This window comes from Pristis pectinata, chromosome 3 (genome assembly GCF_009764475.1).
Source record: "Pristis pectinata isolate sPriPec2 chromosome 3, sPriPec2.1.pri, whole genome shotgun sequence".
Lineage (NCBI taxonomy): Eukaryota > Metazoa > Chordata > Chondrichthyes > Rhinopristiformes > Pristidae > Pristis > Pristis pectinata.
The window spans coordinates 45,273,833-45,292,813 of NC_067407.1; the positions used below are offsets into that span (position 1 = coordinate 45,273,833).

At 38.9% G+C, this 18,981-nt stretch overlaps 1 protein-coding gene across 4 annotated transcripts in view; it reads left to right on the plus strand.

Moving 5' to 3' along the window:
* The window catches only part of tprb (translocated promoter region b, nuclear basket protein), a 73,579-nt gene extending 54,609 nt beyond the window's left edge, over window positions 1-18,970 (plus strand). For 2 of the 4 annotated variants that reach the window (XM_052013042.1, XM_052013043.1), the window contains exons 40-51: window positions 1,015-1,206; window positions 3,370-3,498; window positions 4,813-4,885; window positions 6,065-6,246; window positions 8,597-8,668; window positions 9,127-9,221; window positions 9,638-9,744; window positions 11,824-11,925; window positions 13,628-13,787; window positions 16,836-16,951; window positions 17,685-17,783; window positions 18,767-18,970. In XM_052013042.1, coding sequence (XP_051869002.1) covers window positions 1,015-1,206; window positions 3,370-3,498; window positions 4,813-4,885; window positions 6,065-6,246; window positions 8,597-8,668; window positions 9,127-9,221; window positions 9,638-9,744; window positions 11,824-11,925; window positions 13,628-13,787; window positions 16,836-16,951; window positions 17,685-17,783; window positions 18,767-18,822 — 1,383 coding nt within the window. In that variant the 3' untranslated portion in view covers window positions 18,823-18,970. The remainder of the gene's footprint in view (window positions 1-1,014; window positions 1,207-3,369; window positions 3,499-4,812; window positions 4,886-6,064; window positions 6,247-8,596; window positions 8,669-9,126; window positions 9,222-9,637; window positions 9,745-11,823; window positions 11,926-13,627; window positions 13,788-16,835; window positions 16,952-17,684; window positions 17,784-18,766) is intronic. The other 2 variants (XM_052013044.1, XM_052013045.1) reach the window with 1 other exon arrangement.
* Window positions 18,971-18,981: the final 11 nt, after the last annotated feature.

The following is an 18,981-nucleotide window of genomic DNA, read 5'->3' on the forward strand; positions in this document are numbered from 1 at the left end:
TGTGTATGTATGTGTATATATATACATATGAGTTTCCTCCTCCAGCCTGGAAGTGTGGTTTGATAACCATGCAAGAAGCTCTGTAACATCAAGGACAAAACAAGCTTGATTAACACACCATCCATTACCTTGAATATCTAGTTCCCTCCACAACAACCACACCTTGCTTGCTCGCTGCATATGACTTTTAACATGCTCTGGATTCCCTGCACAAGGCCTCTTCCACAAATCAAAGAGTGAAGGCGATAGAGGTCACAGGTGTCACTTTGACTTGCAAGTAAATCATCCCTCCTTCATTTTCACTGGGCCATAAACCTGGACCTCCTGATCAAAAAGCACGACAAGAGTATGTTCACCACGCTAACTGCAGTGCTTCAAGAAAGAAATTTACCGTCAATGCCCCTAGGCCAGATAAGAGCCCAGTCTGTTTTTTAATTAGATTCAATTGTCTCAGGCTTTCTGCAGCAAAATAGGGGTCAAGTGTAAAGGCCTGAAGGGGGATTCTGAGATGGTGAGGCAAGAAGAGTAACCTCTTTGTCGACATAGAACAGAATGAAACATTGCACGATGGAATGTAGCAACCCACCAAGATTTCTCCAGTGGCACTTCCAAACCTGCGATCTCTGCACCATTGCCTTCTCTTTGTAGAAAAAATTGATTGGCAGGAAGGATGCCCATGTGTGGGGATATGTTAATGGACAAAATAGTAATCTATAGAATAAAGTATACTTAAGTGAAACTGCTTTCACAAGCTAATTGACAAGATGACATCTGGACAAAACATTTCAAAAGGTTTGGCATTGACAATTTGCCACAATATAAAGAACTTGGCTATAAGAATTTATAACAGCAGAAGCAGGTAACACATGTAACCATATATATGAAAAAAATCAAAGATTTTGTATATTGAGTGTACTTTTATATAATATTTCTAACAATGAAGTTGCTTGTCCCCATCAATGCAGTCTTAGTAATTTGCCAAATGAAAATCATTTCTATTCTTTTTTTTTGCAGGTGGTCATTGAAGAATACCCACCTTCTCAACTGATGGAAGATAATGAAGAGACTTCTCATCCTTTGGATTTGGTTCCCCAACCACCGGAACATCAGCAAAATACTCAATCATCACAAAATTCTCAGACACAAACTGAATACATTATTATTGAGAGTGATGAAGATCCAGACAATGAAGAGGACCAAGAGCAGGTAAACATTATGAAGCTGGATGGGATTGAATTAAAATAGTGCTTAGTAGATCCATCAACCTGCTTCACATTTTGAGCAGCATTTTATTGTGAATAGTGGACATTTTGAAGTGAGAATGTGTGACAAAAATGAATTATTTATTAGCTTTAATGGATTTGTGAATTACCTGTCTTTGAAAAACAATCATGGCCTTCCCAAATTTTGGTAAGGTTTTTCTTCTGGATCTAGGTTAATCATTATTGTTTGTTCCTTGCACCAAAGAAATTTTATGTGAATCCTATTTTGGATTCATCGGTATTTTAACAACTGGGTATGTTTGTGTCTCTATTCTAATGTTGAGAAATGGCAATCCATTTTCAGCCCTGTGAATTAGGAGCAACAGGAGGCCACTTGGCTCCTTGAGGGTAGTCTGCCATTATCTGATTTAACCTTGACATTCCCACCTTACCCCAGTTATCTTTTGACCTCCTGGCATGTCAAGAATCTATCCACCTTTTACCTTAAACACATTCAAGGACTTTGCTTCTGTTGAGGAACAGAGTTCCAGAGGTACTTGACCATCTGAATGGGGATAAAAATATTACCTCATATATTTTAAGTGGGTAACATTTATAAACTGTGACCCCCTGGTTCTATGTTCTTCCAGAACAGGAAATATCCTCTTCACTTCCAGGCCCCTTGGGATCTTCCATTTCAATCAAGTCACCTCTCACTCTTCTAAATTCCAGTACTACATGCCTAGCCTATTCTGGCTCTCTCCTAAGACAGGGGCCAATACCGCACACCGCACTCCACAGGTGGTCTTATTAGCGCCCTATATAACTGCATCAAACCCTCCCTCCTTTTGTATCCCTTCAATAGTGTTGTTAGCGTTCCTAGTTACTTACTGTACTTGCATTCTGGCCTTTTATGAATCATGTACTAGGACAGCCAAATGATCCAGTATCTCACCACTGTGTAATTTCTCATTATTTAGATAATATGCTGTATTTTTATAAATGAGCAATTTCACATTTCTCCAAGTTATGATTCATTTGCCAGATCTTCGCCGGCTCACTTTATTTTCCTTTGTAGCTGCCTCGTATCATCTTCACAACTTAACTTCCTAGCTCTCTTTGTGTTATATGCATATTTATTGATTGTAAATCCTTTTTATCCAGGTCATAACTAATAGAAAGTTGTGGCCCCAGCACTGATCCCTATGACACTACTCATTACAGTAAAACTCTGATAGTCTGGTACCCTGGGGTCTTTGGTGTAGGACTAGTAGATTTTCTGGACTATTAGATGTTATTCATTACCAAAACACATATTTGTTTTACGTGTTTCACAGTGGTATAATTTTCCAGTGAATCTTGTAAGTTAAAAGGGAGTACAGTAGAAAGAACCAGCTGAGCTTCAGTTCTTAAACATGCAAGAATAGCAAACCCCAGTTCTGGCTGCATACTTGCCACGGTCTGGGGGCCCAGCTCTGGCCACAACCCCACCCATATTCCTGACCCCTGGTGTTCTTGAGCTGATCCAGGTTCCAGCTCCACACTCAGTAAAACACAGCTGACCTCACAGATTCTGATGAATGAGCCAGATGCTGTGCCATCAGGATTTCCAAACAATCAGATGCTGGATTATCAGAATTTCACTGTATGTCTTCCAACCTGGAAAGAATCCATTTTATGCCCATTGTTAGCCAGCCAGTCTTCTGTCCATGCAGAACCCATTCACTCTGTTATTCTTCTGTTTACATAAAGATCCCACCAACACGTTTGATAACCCTTTTACAGAGTTTCCTGAGGGTTAAATGTTGGGCAGCATAGTCGGTGCAATGCCTTACTTAAAGCCCTGTGAGATCTTTAAATTCTGCACAAGAGGGTGAATATAGTAAGATTTTATAAATCAAGAATAATCATTTGCAAGGGTAAACTCTGTACACAGTTGGATAATCTTTCCGTAATAGCGGAATTAGAATGCAATCCAGCATCCTGTCTTCAACTAGTTCTTATGGAGAAAGTTTGCAGGTTTTTCTTGCAAAATACCTGACTTTCAAGTTCTACATGTAGGAAGTCAACTAATTATTGAAAGATGTTTGCTTCGAAATTTTAGATGTAACTTTCAATGGTGAGAGCTGAAGAGTTTGACTCTCTCAACTGTTCTCAATCATTTTAGGAGGAATATGAAGAGGATGAGGAGGAAGAGGAGGATGATGACGATACTGGTATTGAGGATGGTGATGGTGAAGACAGTAATGAGGGTAGTCCTGAGGGAGAAGATAATTATGATGATGGCAACGTTGAGGTATGCAAGGTTTTTGAGATCTACACATGTTAGATTGAAGCTGGCTAAAGTGTCATGATGAGAATTTTTCATGGAAGATTTGGCTCAAGATACTTAATTTCCTAAGTGCCTCTCCACTCTTCTCTGTCTCACCTTTACTGAATTTACTGATCATTTTAAGTGCTCAGTTTGAGTCACCCCTCAAGCATCTCGACTCGAGAGAAAACTAGGCAAATTTGTGCAATTTGTCACCATTGAAACCTTTTGATTCCTGTTTGTGAACTTGAGCTACTTCACCAAAGGCAAAGCTTTTTCCTGGAGTTTTGTGATTATAACTGAATGCTATACTCCATGTATGATGTACTCAAGGCTCCATACAAATGAAACGTCACTTTTTCAATTACAGCTTCTTTGAAATAACAGTCAATGTTCCACTAGCCTCTTTTTTTTCTTCTATTTATCTTTGCACTAATCTGTGACAGCCTTTTGTTTTTTCTTGAAACACTGCACTCATTAATCTTGTCACAGAAATATAAATTATGTAAATCTGTGGTAGATGACCCTATAAAGCTTAATGTTGAATTCTTATGTGCCAAAGGTTTTCACACTTGCTATGTCTTTGATCTTTCACAACTCTCTCATGTTCCATCTGAACAATTACTGTACAAGCTTTAAAAGAGGGCCAGGGCACCTGTTTATGGAGTTAAGAGCTTCAACCTGTCATAGGCCAGGTAATAACTATTCTCCTTGTGGGGTGGCTATGTGCGAACTATTTGGAATTGGGGTGAAATTGGAATATTTTAACCACTCGGTGAGAGGGCTTGGTGTGGGAGCCAGTAATTCGGAGCTGTTGCATGATGACCTGTTAATAACATTTTATTAAGGCATTGGTTTGCGAGAGTTTGAATGGCTAAAATGGTCCTATTGGTAAAGTAGTAGTAGAGGTAGAAGTGATATGATGGTATTTGGCAACTTGCGTTTAGTGTCTTGAAGGTGAACAACACCTGCGAAAGACCAAGAAGTGTGTCCTCATGGAATGATTGTGAATTTAAAAAATATTGCAATCTATAAAGGATGCAACATTTCCTTGAGTGCAGTTTACTTCAATGTTTTGCTGGAAAAAGTATCTGCTTTCAGCTAGTTGTCTCATTTTTTTTTTGAAGCACTTCCTAAATTGGTATGATCTGGGAATTAACTTTGATTTTTGGCCTTTTTTAGGTCATTGTAATGTTTGGTGATGTTTTCCTGCTGCTGAAGTTAAGTTTTCACAGCTTGCCTGTTGCTTGATGTTTGCTGAAACCTCTACATTCTTAATCAAGACTGCTTTTCACACAGGTTGCTGATGGGACAGATCCTAGTGCAGACGAGCAAACTACAAGAGAAAGTACTCAAATCTCAGAGGATAATTGTAAGTCTTAGTAAATTCCTGGCACTTAAAACAGAACTTGATTGGTAAAATGTAAAGTACAGATAAAAAGCATTGGTATTTAAATATTTTACTGAGTGATTTTTGTGACATATCTTGTGTAAAATTTCTTTCTTGCCTCTTAAATTAACTCATTTATCAGTCTCTTGGTTTTGTTAAAATATCCAACAGTACCAATGAAGCATTAACTTTTGCTGTGAAAGACCAGTTTCATGGCAGTGATATGATGTGCACTGCTCATTACCCACTAAGCCTACACATAAAATGAAGCTAGCTCCACCTTCATTAAAGAGGATCTCCAGGGCCTTGTGGATGTAAGTGAAATAGTATGGTGAGGACTTTATATAAGTCCTGCCAACATGAATGCTGAATATAAGCTGTTCAGCAGCTGACTAGGCCATGCTCCCAGCCTTAACTACTGTTAGCTGGTTTGAATGACATTCTTAATGACTAGTTAGTCTGACATTCAACAATTTTCAACATTCCTATCTATTAAAAATTAATCAAGCAATTAAAATAATTCAGAAAAATTAAAATGCTTTAATTGGTAACATACAAGTTAATTCAATTCTTTTAAAAACACAGCTAGGAATGACCTGAAATGTTGTCATTTGCAGCTGTTTCATACCTTTGAAATGAATGGTGTCATTGAACCTGCACCAAGTCCAACCTCCTTCTGGTGTAGGTTCGGCAGGCAGATCCCCCGGTGAAAGCAAATAGTCAGCTGAACTCCAGAATCACCTTTCAGAATTTCCTGTTATTTATGTCAGGGAATGCCAACAGTTCAACCATTTCTGTCCTTTGTCCTTGTCTCATTTAGAGTAGAATTAAATCCCTCACAATCTTTTAAGATTGTGCACACAGCGATGTTGGTCACTAATGTTAGAATATATAGATTTAGCGTATTGGGCAATGTTATGTCATTATTTGTGTTACATACTTCTAGAGAAGAAAGAATGTGGTTAGTTTTGTGTAGCTTCAGATCTTGTATCAAGTGGGCATTTTTTTTATTTCACCAAGTATTTTTAGCATAGAAATTTCAACCATGAAATAATTTTAATTTTGCAAAATGTGCAATTTAGAAAATCTAATTAATTATAATATAGTACAATGTGCTAAAATTTCCCAGCAACAAGTATAATATTTACATTTTGTCAATAGCTGGAGGTGAAGGTTGTGTCACTACTACAGAGTCATACACTCCAGAAGCTCCAAGAGAGCAACAGACAGTTGCTGAAAGACAAGCTTCACGAGCTCGACGATCACCAAGGAGACCACCGCATCCTCTTCCTCCAAGACTAACTATTCAACCTCCAGCTCCAGAACTGGGACCACCTGCACAGGTGCTTAAAGCTAAGCTGACTTATGTTTTTTTCTTATATATTTTGATATCCACATGAAACTTTGTGGGCCAATAGTTTCTTATAATTGTTCACAAATTGACATTAATCATGTCATTTTCTTGTATAGTTTATTGCATGTTGACCTGTAACTGGAAAATTGCAAATGGTTTTGTATCAGGGAATTAGCAATACAGCAATCAACAGCAATTTGTTTATACATTGTTGTATGTTCATCAGACCGATCTGTGTGTAAATTACAAAATGCCCCTCAATTTTGTGACATCTGTTCCAGCTGCGTAGTTCATTCATCCAGCCTTGTCATGTGTGGTGTACTCAAATTTGCATATATAAGTTCGCAGTTCCCATCTACTTTCCTTGCTGAATTTCTTCTCGTTCTTAAATTATTTGCTAATTTATACCATGCATCTACAGACCATTGGACTGAATTCGGTGAGCTGGGGATATGTTCACAAAATATCTTGATTATTGAAATCAATGGTTCCAAATAGCTGTCTCTCTGAACATGGTTGATTGCTTCTGCTCAAAAGGAAATATTTTTGAAAACATTCTGTTGTGAAGTGGATTATGTCCATGAGTTGGTATTTTTATTTGGAATATTGCCTTTCCTAATGCACGTGAACACTGCTTTACGGTTGCTTGGATTACGGAAATCTGCCCTTACAAAAAAATAAAAATAAAATTTGCTCCACCCTTTCTTGATGAATGCACAGGTAATTTGTCTTCACGTTTTGGAAAATTGCGATACAGGCTGTTTTCTAGGAACACAAACCCTCCCCCCGTAATGCAGGGATTGCATTTACCTGTCTTGTCTCTGTTACTAAATTCTCTCTATTAATTAAAATTTATCCTAGAGTCCAGCAAGTAACAAACAGTCTTGTCTCCACATTACAGAAAGGATGTGGAGGCTTTGGAGAGGGTGCAGAAGAGTTTCACCAGGATGTTGCCTGGATTAGAGAGTATTAGCTCTAAGGAGAGGTTGAGTAAGTGTCAGAGGCTGAGGGGCAACTTCATAGAAGTTTATGAAATTATGAGAGGAATAGATAAGGTAGATAGAGTTTTTTTTCCCCCAAGGTGGAAATGTCAAGTACTAGAGGGCATAGATTCAAGCTAAGGGGGAAAGTTTGAAGGAGATTTACGTTTATTTTACACAAAGTGGTAGGTGCTGGGAATGCCCTGCCAGGGGAGGTGGTGGAAGCAGATATGATAGCAACGTTTAAGAGGCATCTACATAGATGCATAAACAGGCAGGGAATTGAGGGATATAGACCACATACAGGCAGATGTGCAGTTTTATGTACTACTATATAGTTACGAACATAATACTGTTCTGTGTTCCATTTCTGTGTTTTACCCTTTTACTACCAATCTGGAACATGTTTAAATACTGAAATTATGGAATCATACTGTCATTGCTTCCTCTTGGAAATGCCGTGTGTTTTCCATCATCAGTTACTATTTTGACAGAAACTGCTCGGGTTTTCAGTTTATATCTCATAGGTTTAGTATTTTGTTGTTTTTCTCTGCTCGCTTTTTCCACCGCCGTCCCTTGAATACTTTGAGGGTGGGGTGATGCAAGGGGTGGATGGAAGGGAGAGTAGGCTGGGTAGCAAGAGCTCCTTTTAGGAGTAAAGAAAAGGAGAAGGCGACAGCAAGAAAATGTCCCAGTAATTCCCCAACCAGCAAGCTGCCCGTTGCCTGGGAGCCCAATCCTGTGACAGTCCTCTGTGGTAGCCATTGCTAAGGTCAGTACAGGTGGTAGCTGGTTTTGGACTTGGCTACATCCAAATTTCATCATGCATGTTCTTAGTTTTACCTCTGAGTCAGAGAGCAATGGATTTGGGTTCCACTCCAGATACTTCAGCACAAAAGTGCATGTTGAAACTCCAGTGCCATATCTCCTTGGAGGTGCCACCTTTTAATTTGGACAGATGTAAAATTCCAAGACACAATATGCATATCTGGATGTTTGTTTTTGGTGTCTAGGCTGATGTTTATTCTTTAAGCAAAACCACTTTTTAATTATCTGGTCACTAAAATATTGGTATATGTCAGATTTTGTTGGGTGACAATTGTTATTTGGCTCTTATGGCTTTTTTGTTTGGTTTCTGAGTTTGTATTGAAATGAGGTTGTACAGGAAAATATTTTGCAAGACCCTCAGTACAAGAATTATTACTCAAATGGACACCTTCCAAAATCAGATTTAAAATGTGGCCTGTTTCATAAGCTTTGAATGATGTATAGGTCTCTCTGTTTTAATAATTGAACACCTTTTGAGGAATGGAGTTTTTCATAATATTTGTTAGAATAATGATCCTTCCTATTATTCAGAGATTTCCACCAGCGAGGCGGCCTTCATCAAGTCGAGGAGGGATCCAGCTTACTCCAGGCATTGGAGGTGTGGTAAGTAACTGAATTCTTCGTGCATTATGTAGGAATCATGTACTGCTGTGTTGAGATTATTTTCCTCCAATCTGCTAAGGATTGTCTTTTATGGTCACTTGCCGACCATCTTAGAAAGTACAAATCAACCAGTTTGTGAATCGCAAGCATTTTGTCTATTTTCTGGGTGGTTTTATCCAAATAGGATTTGTGACAATAGATCTTTTGTCTGCATTAACATCAATTAACAAGGCCCACCATTAATGTCTCATCTCCATGATATTCTGATACAGCATGCTCTGTCTTGCAAAAAAATTGTCTGTGCACGCGCATGTGTGTGTATTAATTTTGAGTTTTGAAATACTATTACCTTATTTAAACTGCTATGTTCGTAGTCAGAGAATGCAGTATTGGTACTATTTGTCTTGTTTTCTAAACATAATGTTTTTCTTTGACTGGTCTTTACCATTGTCTTTCAGCAGCAACATTTCTTTGATGAAGATGACAGAATGGTGCCCAGTACACCGACACTTGTTGTGCCCCACCGATCAGATGGGTTTGCAGAAGCCATTCAGTAAGGGGATTTCTCTTTTATTGCCCTCAAAGTCCAAAATAAAGCATCTTTTTTCAAAATGTCTTGAGTAAACAGGAGGCATGTTTTTGTACAATAATATAACAAGTAAAATTCTGAGTGGTGAAGATTTTTGACTGACTGGCTTTTTTATTCTGATTGGTTATGATCTTTTCAATGTATTGTGAAGATGGGGGAGTCAAGAACAAGTTTGTAGAGACCTCTTTTGAAAGTTGGTGAGCTTCAAATAAATATAAGAGAAACTGACTTTTTCCATGACATTGATATGTTTATTTTAAAGAGTGGTTGGCTATTCAAAATTAGGAAATCCATGCCTTGCTAGGTGTTTTGAATTTGTTTGGTTTATATACTTCTGTGCAATTCTGAATTTAAAAACTCATGTTAGAAACTCTGGTTAGTTCTCCCCAGGTTACAGGAGTCCCTCGCTTTAGGTTTGGACCACCTGAAGATATGAATCAGACTAGTTCAAGTCAGTCTGATCTTGGACAATTGGCATCCCAAGGAGGTAATATTTTGACAAAAAATTCTAAATCTCTTCAACATAAATGCAGCATATTATGGAGGACCTTGAAAATCAGTCTCATAAACTATGCTTCCATCAGTGGACCGAAATGTGGCCAATGATCTCCTGAAGAGAACTGGCATTCTGCTGGTCAGAGTGAAGTAGGTTGTGGATTTGGTCAGGTACATTGTGAAAGTGGAAGTCTGAGACGTACTGGTGTGTGGGGGGTGGGGTTGTGGGGTGGGAGTGATGGCAGCACAAAGCCCTGTCTTGCTGGGATTCTCCAGCATTACTTGGGAGAAGCACCACTCTGATCCTGCACAGGATCAGAAACCTTGTTGATCTTAGGAGATAATAAGTTACTTTTATAAATTTGCTTTACTTCAATATTTTTAATTATTATTCTTTATTCAATTTTGGTAAATTTTAATTATCTCTGAAGGTCAGAGAAAATCGTAAGTTTTGACAGAAGATAACACTCCACTCCCAGCTTTTTCTTCTGTCAGGGACATCAGGGAACTTCATGGGTGGAGCCTCTACACTGTGCTGCCTTTGGCCCAGTTGCTAACCAGAATACACTGCTGGAATTAGATGGAGAAGGCCAGTGAAAGGGGCCTTCTGCATTTGGCAATGAAAATGAGAGTGTAGGTGAACCACAAGTGGCCATTCTGAGTGGGTGAGCCAGGGCAACGTTATTCAGTCCATTCAGCACTTTGGTAATAATGATTTAGATGCTTTTTGCAGCGTAATACTTCTGGTACTTGAATGTTTTCTTTGCTTAATACTTCCATTACCTTGATTTTTTTTTCATAATAGAGGGAACAACTCTGAAAGTTTAGAAGTGTCTTTTTCATTGACAAATGATTTTCGTTTTGATTCTTTCACCGTTTTGCTGAATGGAACTGAATTATTTTCATGCCACAAAATTGACCCTGTGAGTCGATTACCAATTGAATCAATAGTAACAATCTGTACTGGAGCAGAAGTGGTATTTGATGTGGAGCAGCTCCAGCTATCTCATTTCAATTTGAAGAGAGCACCTAAGTAGTCTAAATTTAGTCTAAATTAAATATTGTAAGAAGTTTTTCAAAAGATAAGGTTGTGTTCTGAAGTGTTGCTATAGAGTAAGCAATGCAGCTGCCACATAGTCATACAACACAGAAGTGGGCCCATTGGCCCACCACATTCGTGCTGACCTTTCCGCCCATCTGTAGCTATACTGATCCCATTTGCGAGCACTAGGTTATATCCTCCTCTGCCTTGCTTATTTAAGTGCCTGTCTAAATGTCTTTTTAAATGTAGTGATTGTATCTGACCCCACCACTTCCTCTGGCAGTGAGTTCCATCTATCAACTACTCTGTTTAAAACTCCTTCCTTTCATCTTAAACCGATGCCCTCTTGTTTTTGATTCTCCTACCACAGGAAAAAGATTCTGACCATCTCCCCTATCTATGCCTTTTTAATTTTATATACCTCTATCAGGTCATCCCTTGGTCTCCTTCACTGAAAACAAGCCCAGCCTGTCCAATCTCTCCCATAACTCAAGTCCTCCAATTCAGGCAACATCTTGGTGAATCTCTGCAACACAACCATATCCTTCCCATAGCGTGGTGACCAGAACGGCACAAGTCTATCCTAACAAGTGTTTCATAAAATTGCAATATGATGTCCCAGTTTTTTGTATACTATGCCCTGATCTGTCAAGACAAGCATGCTGTATATGTTGCCACTATCAGGGAACTATGGGCTTGAACCCCAAGGTTCCTCTGTTCATCAACATGCCTTAGCACCTTACCTTTTACTGAAATTTCCTACCCATATTTGACTTCCCAAAATGCATCACCTCGCACTTGTTGGGATTAAATTCCATCTGCCAATATTCCACCAACTTCTCATCTGATCTTTCTCTTCCTGTAGCCTCAGACAACCTTCCTCACCGTCAGCAACACCAACATGAGATAATTGGAATCATTTACTGCTCATTGTTTGATCAGATCACTGGCAGGTTTTTTTTGCTTATTCTCATGATTTCTTTAAGAGTTGCTTTTGTGCTAATAAGTACCTTCACCATGACTCTACAGGGTTAGGAATGTACGAGACTCCCATTTACCTTGCTGCTGTTCATGAAGATGAATCTGGAGGCCGCAGTGTACCTACTACACCATTGCAAGTTCATGCACCAGGTATGAATTTGTTGAAACTGTCCTAGTTGGAGGAAGAGCAACTGCACTGGGGATGGTGACTATAATATGCTGGTACTTTTCTGTTGAAACTTAAAATAATGAATTTTTCTTTGGTGTTTTTGACAGTATAGAACAAATTTAGGCATTTGGTTTTTGCAGTAAAATTTCTTGAGACCTATAAATTGCCAGCTTTAAATTGCCTCGTTTAGTGTTCTGACCTTCCCTATTTAACCTCCACAAGGCAGAACTGCATAATAAAAACAACTTTGTTTTGTTGCTGTATGTAGTAACTCTTACTGAAGTTGGTCTATTATAATGCTGGATCATTCCTTGCGACCCTTCCTCTTCTTTCTGAACAACATGCTTCCCCAGCGCTAGCATTTGAAAACACAATGGGCCAGATTTTGCACCCAGCAAATAATTGACACATTTCATGACCCTGGCACTTTCCTTCAGACTTAGTGATTTTTGCACTGGAGCTTCTGTAATAGGAATGAAGCATTTTAATGCATAGCAAAGTTTGAACTATGAAGTTAAGTTGGGATATTGGAAGTAACTGCCAATTCCAGTGGAGGCATCAAAATTGAAAGGGAAAGATGAGTTTATATATTTTAAAAAATCTGAAATAAAGAGTAGAGTGTCACATCTGCCGTGATATTGAATGGCTTGAGGGACTACTCAAGAGATTATTCATCCCATTCCTTGAGTTGCTATTGTGTTAGGAGTGTTTTTTCAAAATTGAATAGCTTGCTTTTTCTTTTACCTTACTCTTAAGTTATTGTACTTTCATAAGACAGAACCACTTGTGGATTGTAATGATAGCTGAGGTTTTGTGATGGTGAACTCAGTGATGACATTATGATTCCTTCAGTTATTTATTGATTCTGAAGGTAGCTCGAGTCTTTGCATGTGTAATCACTGAGTTGGTAATGCATGGAATATACACTGTTGTTAAAAGCCAATGGTTGAGCTGGAAATACTGGCTTTCTTATAGGATGCAATGTCGTCACTGGACATGTTCTCATCTTGTGAACAGGTTGCTGGGAGCTTAATTCTTTAATGCAAATGGAAACATGCCTGCTTAATCCTCAGAACATTTTTAGCAGACATTATTATCTTAAAACAAGCATACAGTCTCACATATGAGCATGTGTATGAATTGGAGCAAGGAGTAGACTTGGCTGCTTGAGTCTTCTGATCTGATTGTGTGTTCTTGCAAACCCGTGGTAACTTTTCATTCCCTTTCATTTTCAAGAGTCTGTCTACCTCTGCCTTAAAATATTCGAAGACTCTGCTTCCACTGTACTTAGATGAAAAATTCCAAAGACATATGACCTTCAGAAAAACTTTTCCCTTCCCCTGTCTTAAAATGGTGTCCCCTTATTAAAGAGTGTCCCTAACTTTTAGATTCTCTCTCAAAAAAAACATTCATTTTTTTCCCTGAGGACCTTGAATGTTTCAATTAAGTCATCTTACACTTTTACAAACTCCTGCAATGCAAGCCTAGACTGTCCAACTTTTCCTTGTAAGTATCCTGTGTATTCCAGGTATTAGTTTGGCAAACCTTTCTTGTAAACTGCTTTCTATGTACTTGCATCCTTCCTTAAATAAGATTAATATTGTATATTTGTTGCCTCATCATATGATTTTTTTAAATATTGTAGCCCCCATACAGATACATAACAACTTTATATTCTTCCAGTGACTGTTTTCAATGAGGGGCCACAAACAGATATAACTGAGCACGCCTCCCAGTCTGTTCCTATGGTTGCAACATCCACAAGCAATCTGTCCAGCACTGTTGAATCTGGAGGCGGTGATGATGGTGATGAAGTGTTTATCGAAGGAGCAGACCAAGAAGGGTAAGAAGAAAGACTAATGCTGTTCACTATTGACGCTTATTTTTAAGGACCACCTAAATCATTGACTTTTACAATTGATTACATTTTGTTACAGTTTTCTAAAAAATTAACTCTTGCTTTGAAATAGCCTTCAGCAATTTAATTTGGCCTAGAATGCTGATTAAATTTTGAATGGACTCTACATCAAAGATGAATTGACTAACTGTGTATGGAGCAAGAAGGAATAGATACTGTCCTAAATAATACTTTTCATTGGCACTCACAAAGGAAATGGACTTTGTAGTAGGAGGAATAAATAAAGAGGAAGTACTTGATGCCTTGGTGATCTTAAAGGTGGATAAATCCCAAGAACCGGATGAGATCTATCCCAGGCTGTTACGGGAGACAAGGGAAGAGATTGCTGGGGCTTTGTCTGAGATGGTCGCTGGCCACAAGTGAGGTTCCAGATGATTGGTGGATGGTAAACGTAGATCCCCATCTTCAAGAAGGGCAGCAGGGAAAAGCCTGGTAATTAGACTTGTGAGCCTAACATCAGTGGTAGGGAAATTAATGGGAAAAGATTGAGGGACAGAATTAGTGATCACTTGGAAAGGCATGGACTGATCAGAGATGGCCAGCATAGCAGATCCTGTCTGATCAATTGGATTGAATATTTTGAAGAGTTAACAAAGTTTACAAATGAGGGCAGTGCAGTAGGTGTGATTTACATGGACTTCAGTTGGGCCTTTTACAAGGTCCCACATAGGAGACCGATCCAAAAGGCTAGGATCCATGGGATCCAGGGCAAGCTGGTAAATTGGCTTGGCAATAGGAGACAGAGGGTGATGGTAAAGTGTTGTTTTTATGATTTAGCTGCTGGTGACCAGTGGGTTCCACAGATCTCAGTGCTGGCACCCTTGCTATTTATAATACAAGTGAATGATGCAGGGGGCATGATCAATAAGTGACACAGATGACACATATGCCAAAAGTCCTTGATGTACCCTTTATTGAGACATGTTGTTGCCAGTGTACTGATTACCCCACTAGCCATGTTAATTCCTTGGACAGCAAAATGTTGAAGAATGTACAAGGCATGGTTAATAAATTTGCAGATGACACTAAAATGATGGTGGTGTAGGCAGTGAGTGAGGAAGGTCAAGAACTGCAGCAGGATCTTGATCAGCAGGGTAAGTGGGCCGAGGAATAGCAAATGAAGTTTAATTTAGATGGGTGTATGGTGTTGCATTTTGGAAAGTCAAATCTAGGTAGAACTTTCTCAGTACATGGTAGGACCCTGGGGAATGTTGTCAAACAGAGGGACCTTGGAGTTCAGGTACATGGTTCCCTGAAAGTGGAGTCACTGGTAGACAGGGTGGTGGTGAAAGCTTTTGGCATGCTGGCCTTTAGATTCAAGACATTGAATAGAGAAGTTAGGATGTTATGTTGCAGTTGTGCAAGATATTGTTGGGGCTGCATTTGAAGTATTGTGTTCAGTTTTGGTCACCCTACTATAGGAAAGATATTATTAAACTGGAAAGAGTGCAGAAGGTTTTACAAGGGTGTTGCCAGGACTCAAAGGACTGAGTTATAGAGGGAAGTTCGACAGGCTATGACTTTATTCATTGCAGCATAGGAGACTGATGGGTGATGTGTTATAGAGGTATATCAATTCATGAGGGGCATAGGTAGGGTGAATGCACTCAGTCTTTTTCCCAGGGTTGAGAAATCAAGAACAAGAGGGCACAGGCTTACAGTGAGAGGGAAAGATTTAATAGAAACTCGAGGGGCAACTTTCTTTTTACACAAAGTGTGGTACCTATATGGAATGAGCTGCTAGAAGAAGTGGTTTAGGCAGGTAAAATAACAACTTTTAAAAGACAGTTGTACAGGTACATGGATATAAAAGATTTAGAAAGATATGGACAGAACACAGAGAAATGGGATTAACTTGGATGGGTATCTTGGTCAGCATGGATGAGTTGGGCTAAAGGACCTGTTTCCATACTGTATGACTCTATGACTACAAAAACAAGTGAGAAATGTTGTTGCCCAAGGAAGTAAGTCTTGGGGAGACTGAAAATTCTTCCAGCTAGCCATTATATAGGAATTTGTCTATTATCGTGTTTTTGCTCTTCTGTGTAAAATAGTTTACAGATCAAACCTAATGACTTTCCATAACAATCTGTTTGTTGAATGGTGCCATGAATGTAACAAAGATTTAGCCTCTTATTTTCACTCAATCATAATATAAACTGTCAAACCAGAGCAGAATCTTGTCTCTATTACTTTGATGTCCAAAAATCTCCCTCTCTACTTGTATATCTCAAATGAAAGAAGCATCAAGTCCTTGATTCTATCCTATTAAAGAAGCCAAGCCCGATTATCACTTCTGTTATCTGTATAATGCGAAATCATGCTCATCAGTGTAATGCAGCAATTTATGTATTAAATAATGTAAATTAAGTGTGGCATACAGTTAGTAGCTAGTGTCTGAGCATTTTTGCTGAGCAACAGTTTGGTTCCATTTGAGAATTACAGAGCCAAAGGTATAGAGCAGTTCTGAGCATTCAGTGCAGGATCTTGAGATGAAAATTTGCTCAAGCAGTTGCTAACTGTGCCACCTCGGGTCTGCTTTCTATGGTTTTATTTTTATGTACATTTAGTTTGCATTTAAACAAGCATTTTCTTAATTCTGGCTGAGGGAGGGAGTTGTATGCATCAGATCAGTGACTTCTACTGTTCTGCATTTGGTAGTCTGGTTTAACATCTCTCTTCATTTTCTATTCCTTTTTCTTTAAATGCATAGGAGTAGCTCAAACCAATCATCTGTCCAAGTGGCAGATTGGAAATCATAAATGATTATCTCTGGAAGTTCATTGACAGGGAGTTTTGATGCTCTAGGGTAGTGTTTATTTTATTTTTTTGTTTGTTTTAGTGTGATATTTATGTTAATGTTTCATTTATAATTTTTTATAATGAGTTGCCCTTATGGGAAGGGTTTCACCCTATGCAGTGGTTAGCAGATAAACTAAAGATTGCCTTCCTTCCCTCCACCTCCCACCCCAGTCTAAGTTCAGATGTTATGTTGGAAATTGAAGGACATCAGGAGGAAGAATCCGCCCAGCCTTCTGAAGAAGCAGATATCCCATCCACTAGCCAGGATCCTCCTTCCAGTTCAGCTGGTATGTAATTTCAAAGGGCTGTGGTGGATTTGTGCATGTTCTTATTAAACTGCTGGTAGATTGCATATGGTGCCCTTGTGCGAAAAGGGTGCATCAGTTGAGGGAATTACACAGAATTCTTCAAAAAATCGGGGAGTGGCTAATATTGTTTGTTCCATGAAGTATAATGGAAAGTGTATGTAAAATTTGTGTAAATTTTTTTTTGTAGAAAGACACATGCATTTTATGGAAGGCCTTCCATAAATCTTTGAGACATGTCAATGTGTTTTGCGTCTCATGAAATACAAAGCTGGAGAGTTGGCAGCAAGCTCCCACAAGTAGCAGTGAGATAATCAACTTTTTTTCACATGGTGTTCATTGAAGGATAAATTACCCAGGACACCAGTTCTTCTTGGAACCAGTGTTATATTGTGTCTTGATTCTTGAATCACTTGAGAAAAAGACAAGTGTCGTGATTTAACATCTCTAAGACCACACCTCAACAATTCTGCACTCCTTCCATTACCACATTGGAATATCAGCTTAAGGTTTTGTATCGGGCTCTTCAGTGAGGTTTAAACCCTTAGCCTTCTGCTTAAGAGGTAGTAGTGATATCTCAACTGTTGATGTGTCACAGAACAGATTATTTAGGGTTACCTTGAAGCTACCAGTGTCTAAGTCCTTTAACTTTGGTTTATTGTCCTTGCTTATCCTCTCCTGTGCATTTCAGTTTTTTATTGACATGTTTTGGTAGATGCTGCCATTACACAGCCTAAACCTTTGAGAAGAGTACGACTTTATCCACAGATGGGGAGAACTGCTGCTCGAGGGCGACAGTTCCTTAGCCGGAGAGGTAAGAACCATTTAATCTTATACAGTGACGCTGTAATGGGACGCTTTATATGGGAGAAGTGAACACCAAGCAGGAAAAGGAAGGATTTTGACTGGAGTCTTTGGGCAACAGTTTTGAGATGTGATTTTATGGTATTTAAGAGTACGTGCAAAGTGGTGAAAGGGAACTCCTTCCTGAGGGAAAGGCCAGGTGCTTGAGGGGTGAAGTGATTTAAACAAGCCCAAGATTGGAACTGGAAAGCTGCAAGTGTATTTTCAGACCAGAGAAATTTTTATATTAGGCAGGAGGTGTGGCGGAGGGGATATAAATCTAAGATAAGAGTCAGTATCTTGAAGGAGCCAACAGACCTAGCAAAAATCTTTTGGGTAGAATATGGCTTCAGTTCTAGGCTAACTAATTGATTGACCTTTGCAAAGGTGCTTGCAAGGAACCCATTTGAGAAATTTGTGCTTGACATAATGAATAGTACTTGCCTATTATGATATAAGAATGCATTCCACCAATGGAGTCCTTTTCTTTGTATTCCTACAACTCATTTTCTCTCACATATTCATCAACTCCCCTTTGATTCTTTTGCCACCTACCTACACTAAGGGATAATTACAATAGCCAGTTAACCTAGCAGCTCATCTTTAGGACGTGCAAAGAAACCAGAGGAAACCCATGAGGTCATTGAGAGAAGGTGCAACTCCACACAGACAATGCCCAAGGGTTAATTTTGAACCTGAAGCTATGAAGCAACAGTACTAACTGCTGCACCACCAAGCTGTACAGATCAGGGTTTCAGGAGCTGTAAGTTTACCAGTAAATATGCATTTTAAAGTGTTCAAACTGCAGTACATAAAAAAAACGGGCAGCATTTGTTTATGCTTCAGTTTTAATTATACAGTGTTATATTGCGGTAGCACAGCAAGGAGACAATTCACTTTATAAAACAATTGTTCTCTGTCATAACTCCAGGTTATTATGTTTCCCATTTACAGGTATGAACCTTTCAATGGGAGGAAGAAGAGGCATAAACAGAGGAAATCATAGTTGAAGTGCATGTACCCATGTGAAGCGTATTGATCCCTAGTCATTGGTCTGGCTCCTTGCTACAATAAAACAAATTTTTGAACTTCAAACATTTGTGGGTTCTTGTTCCATTAGTTTTTTTCCATGGAAAAATAAAGTGATTTTCTTTTTAATCTGTGTTGAA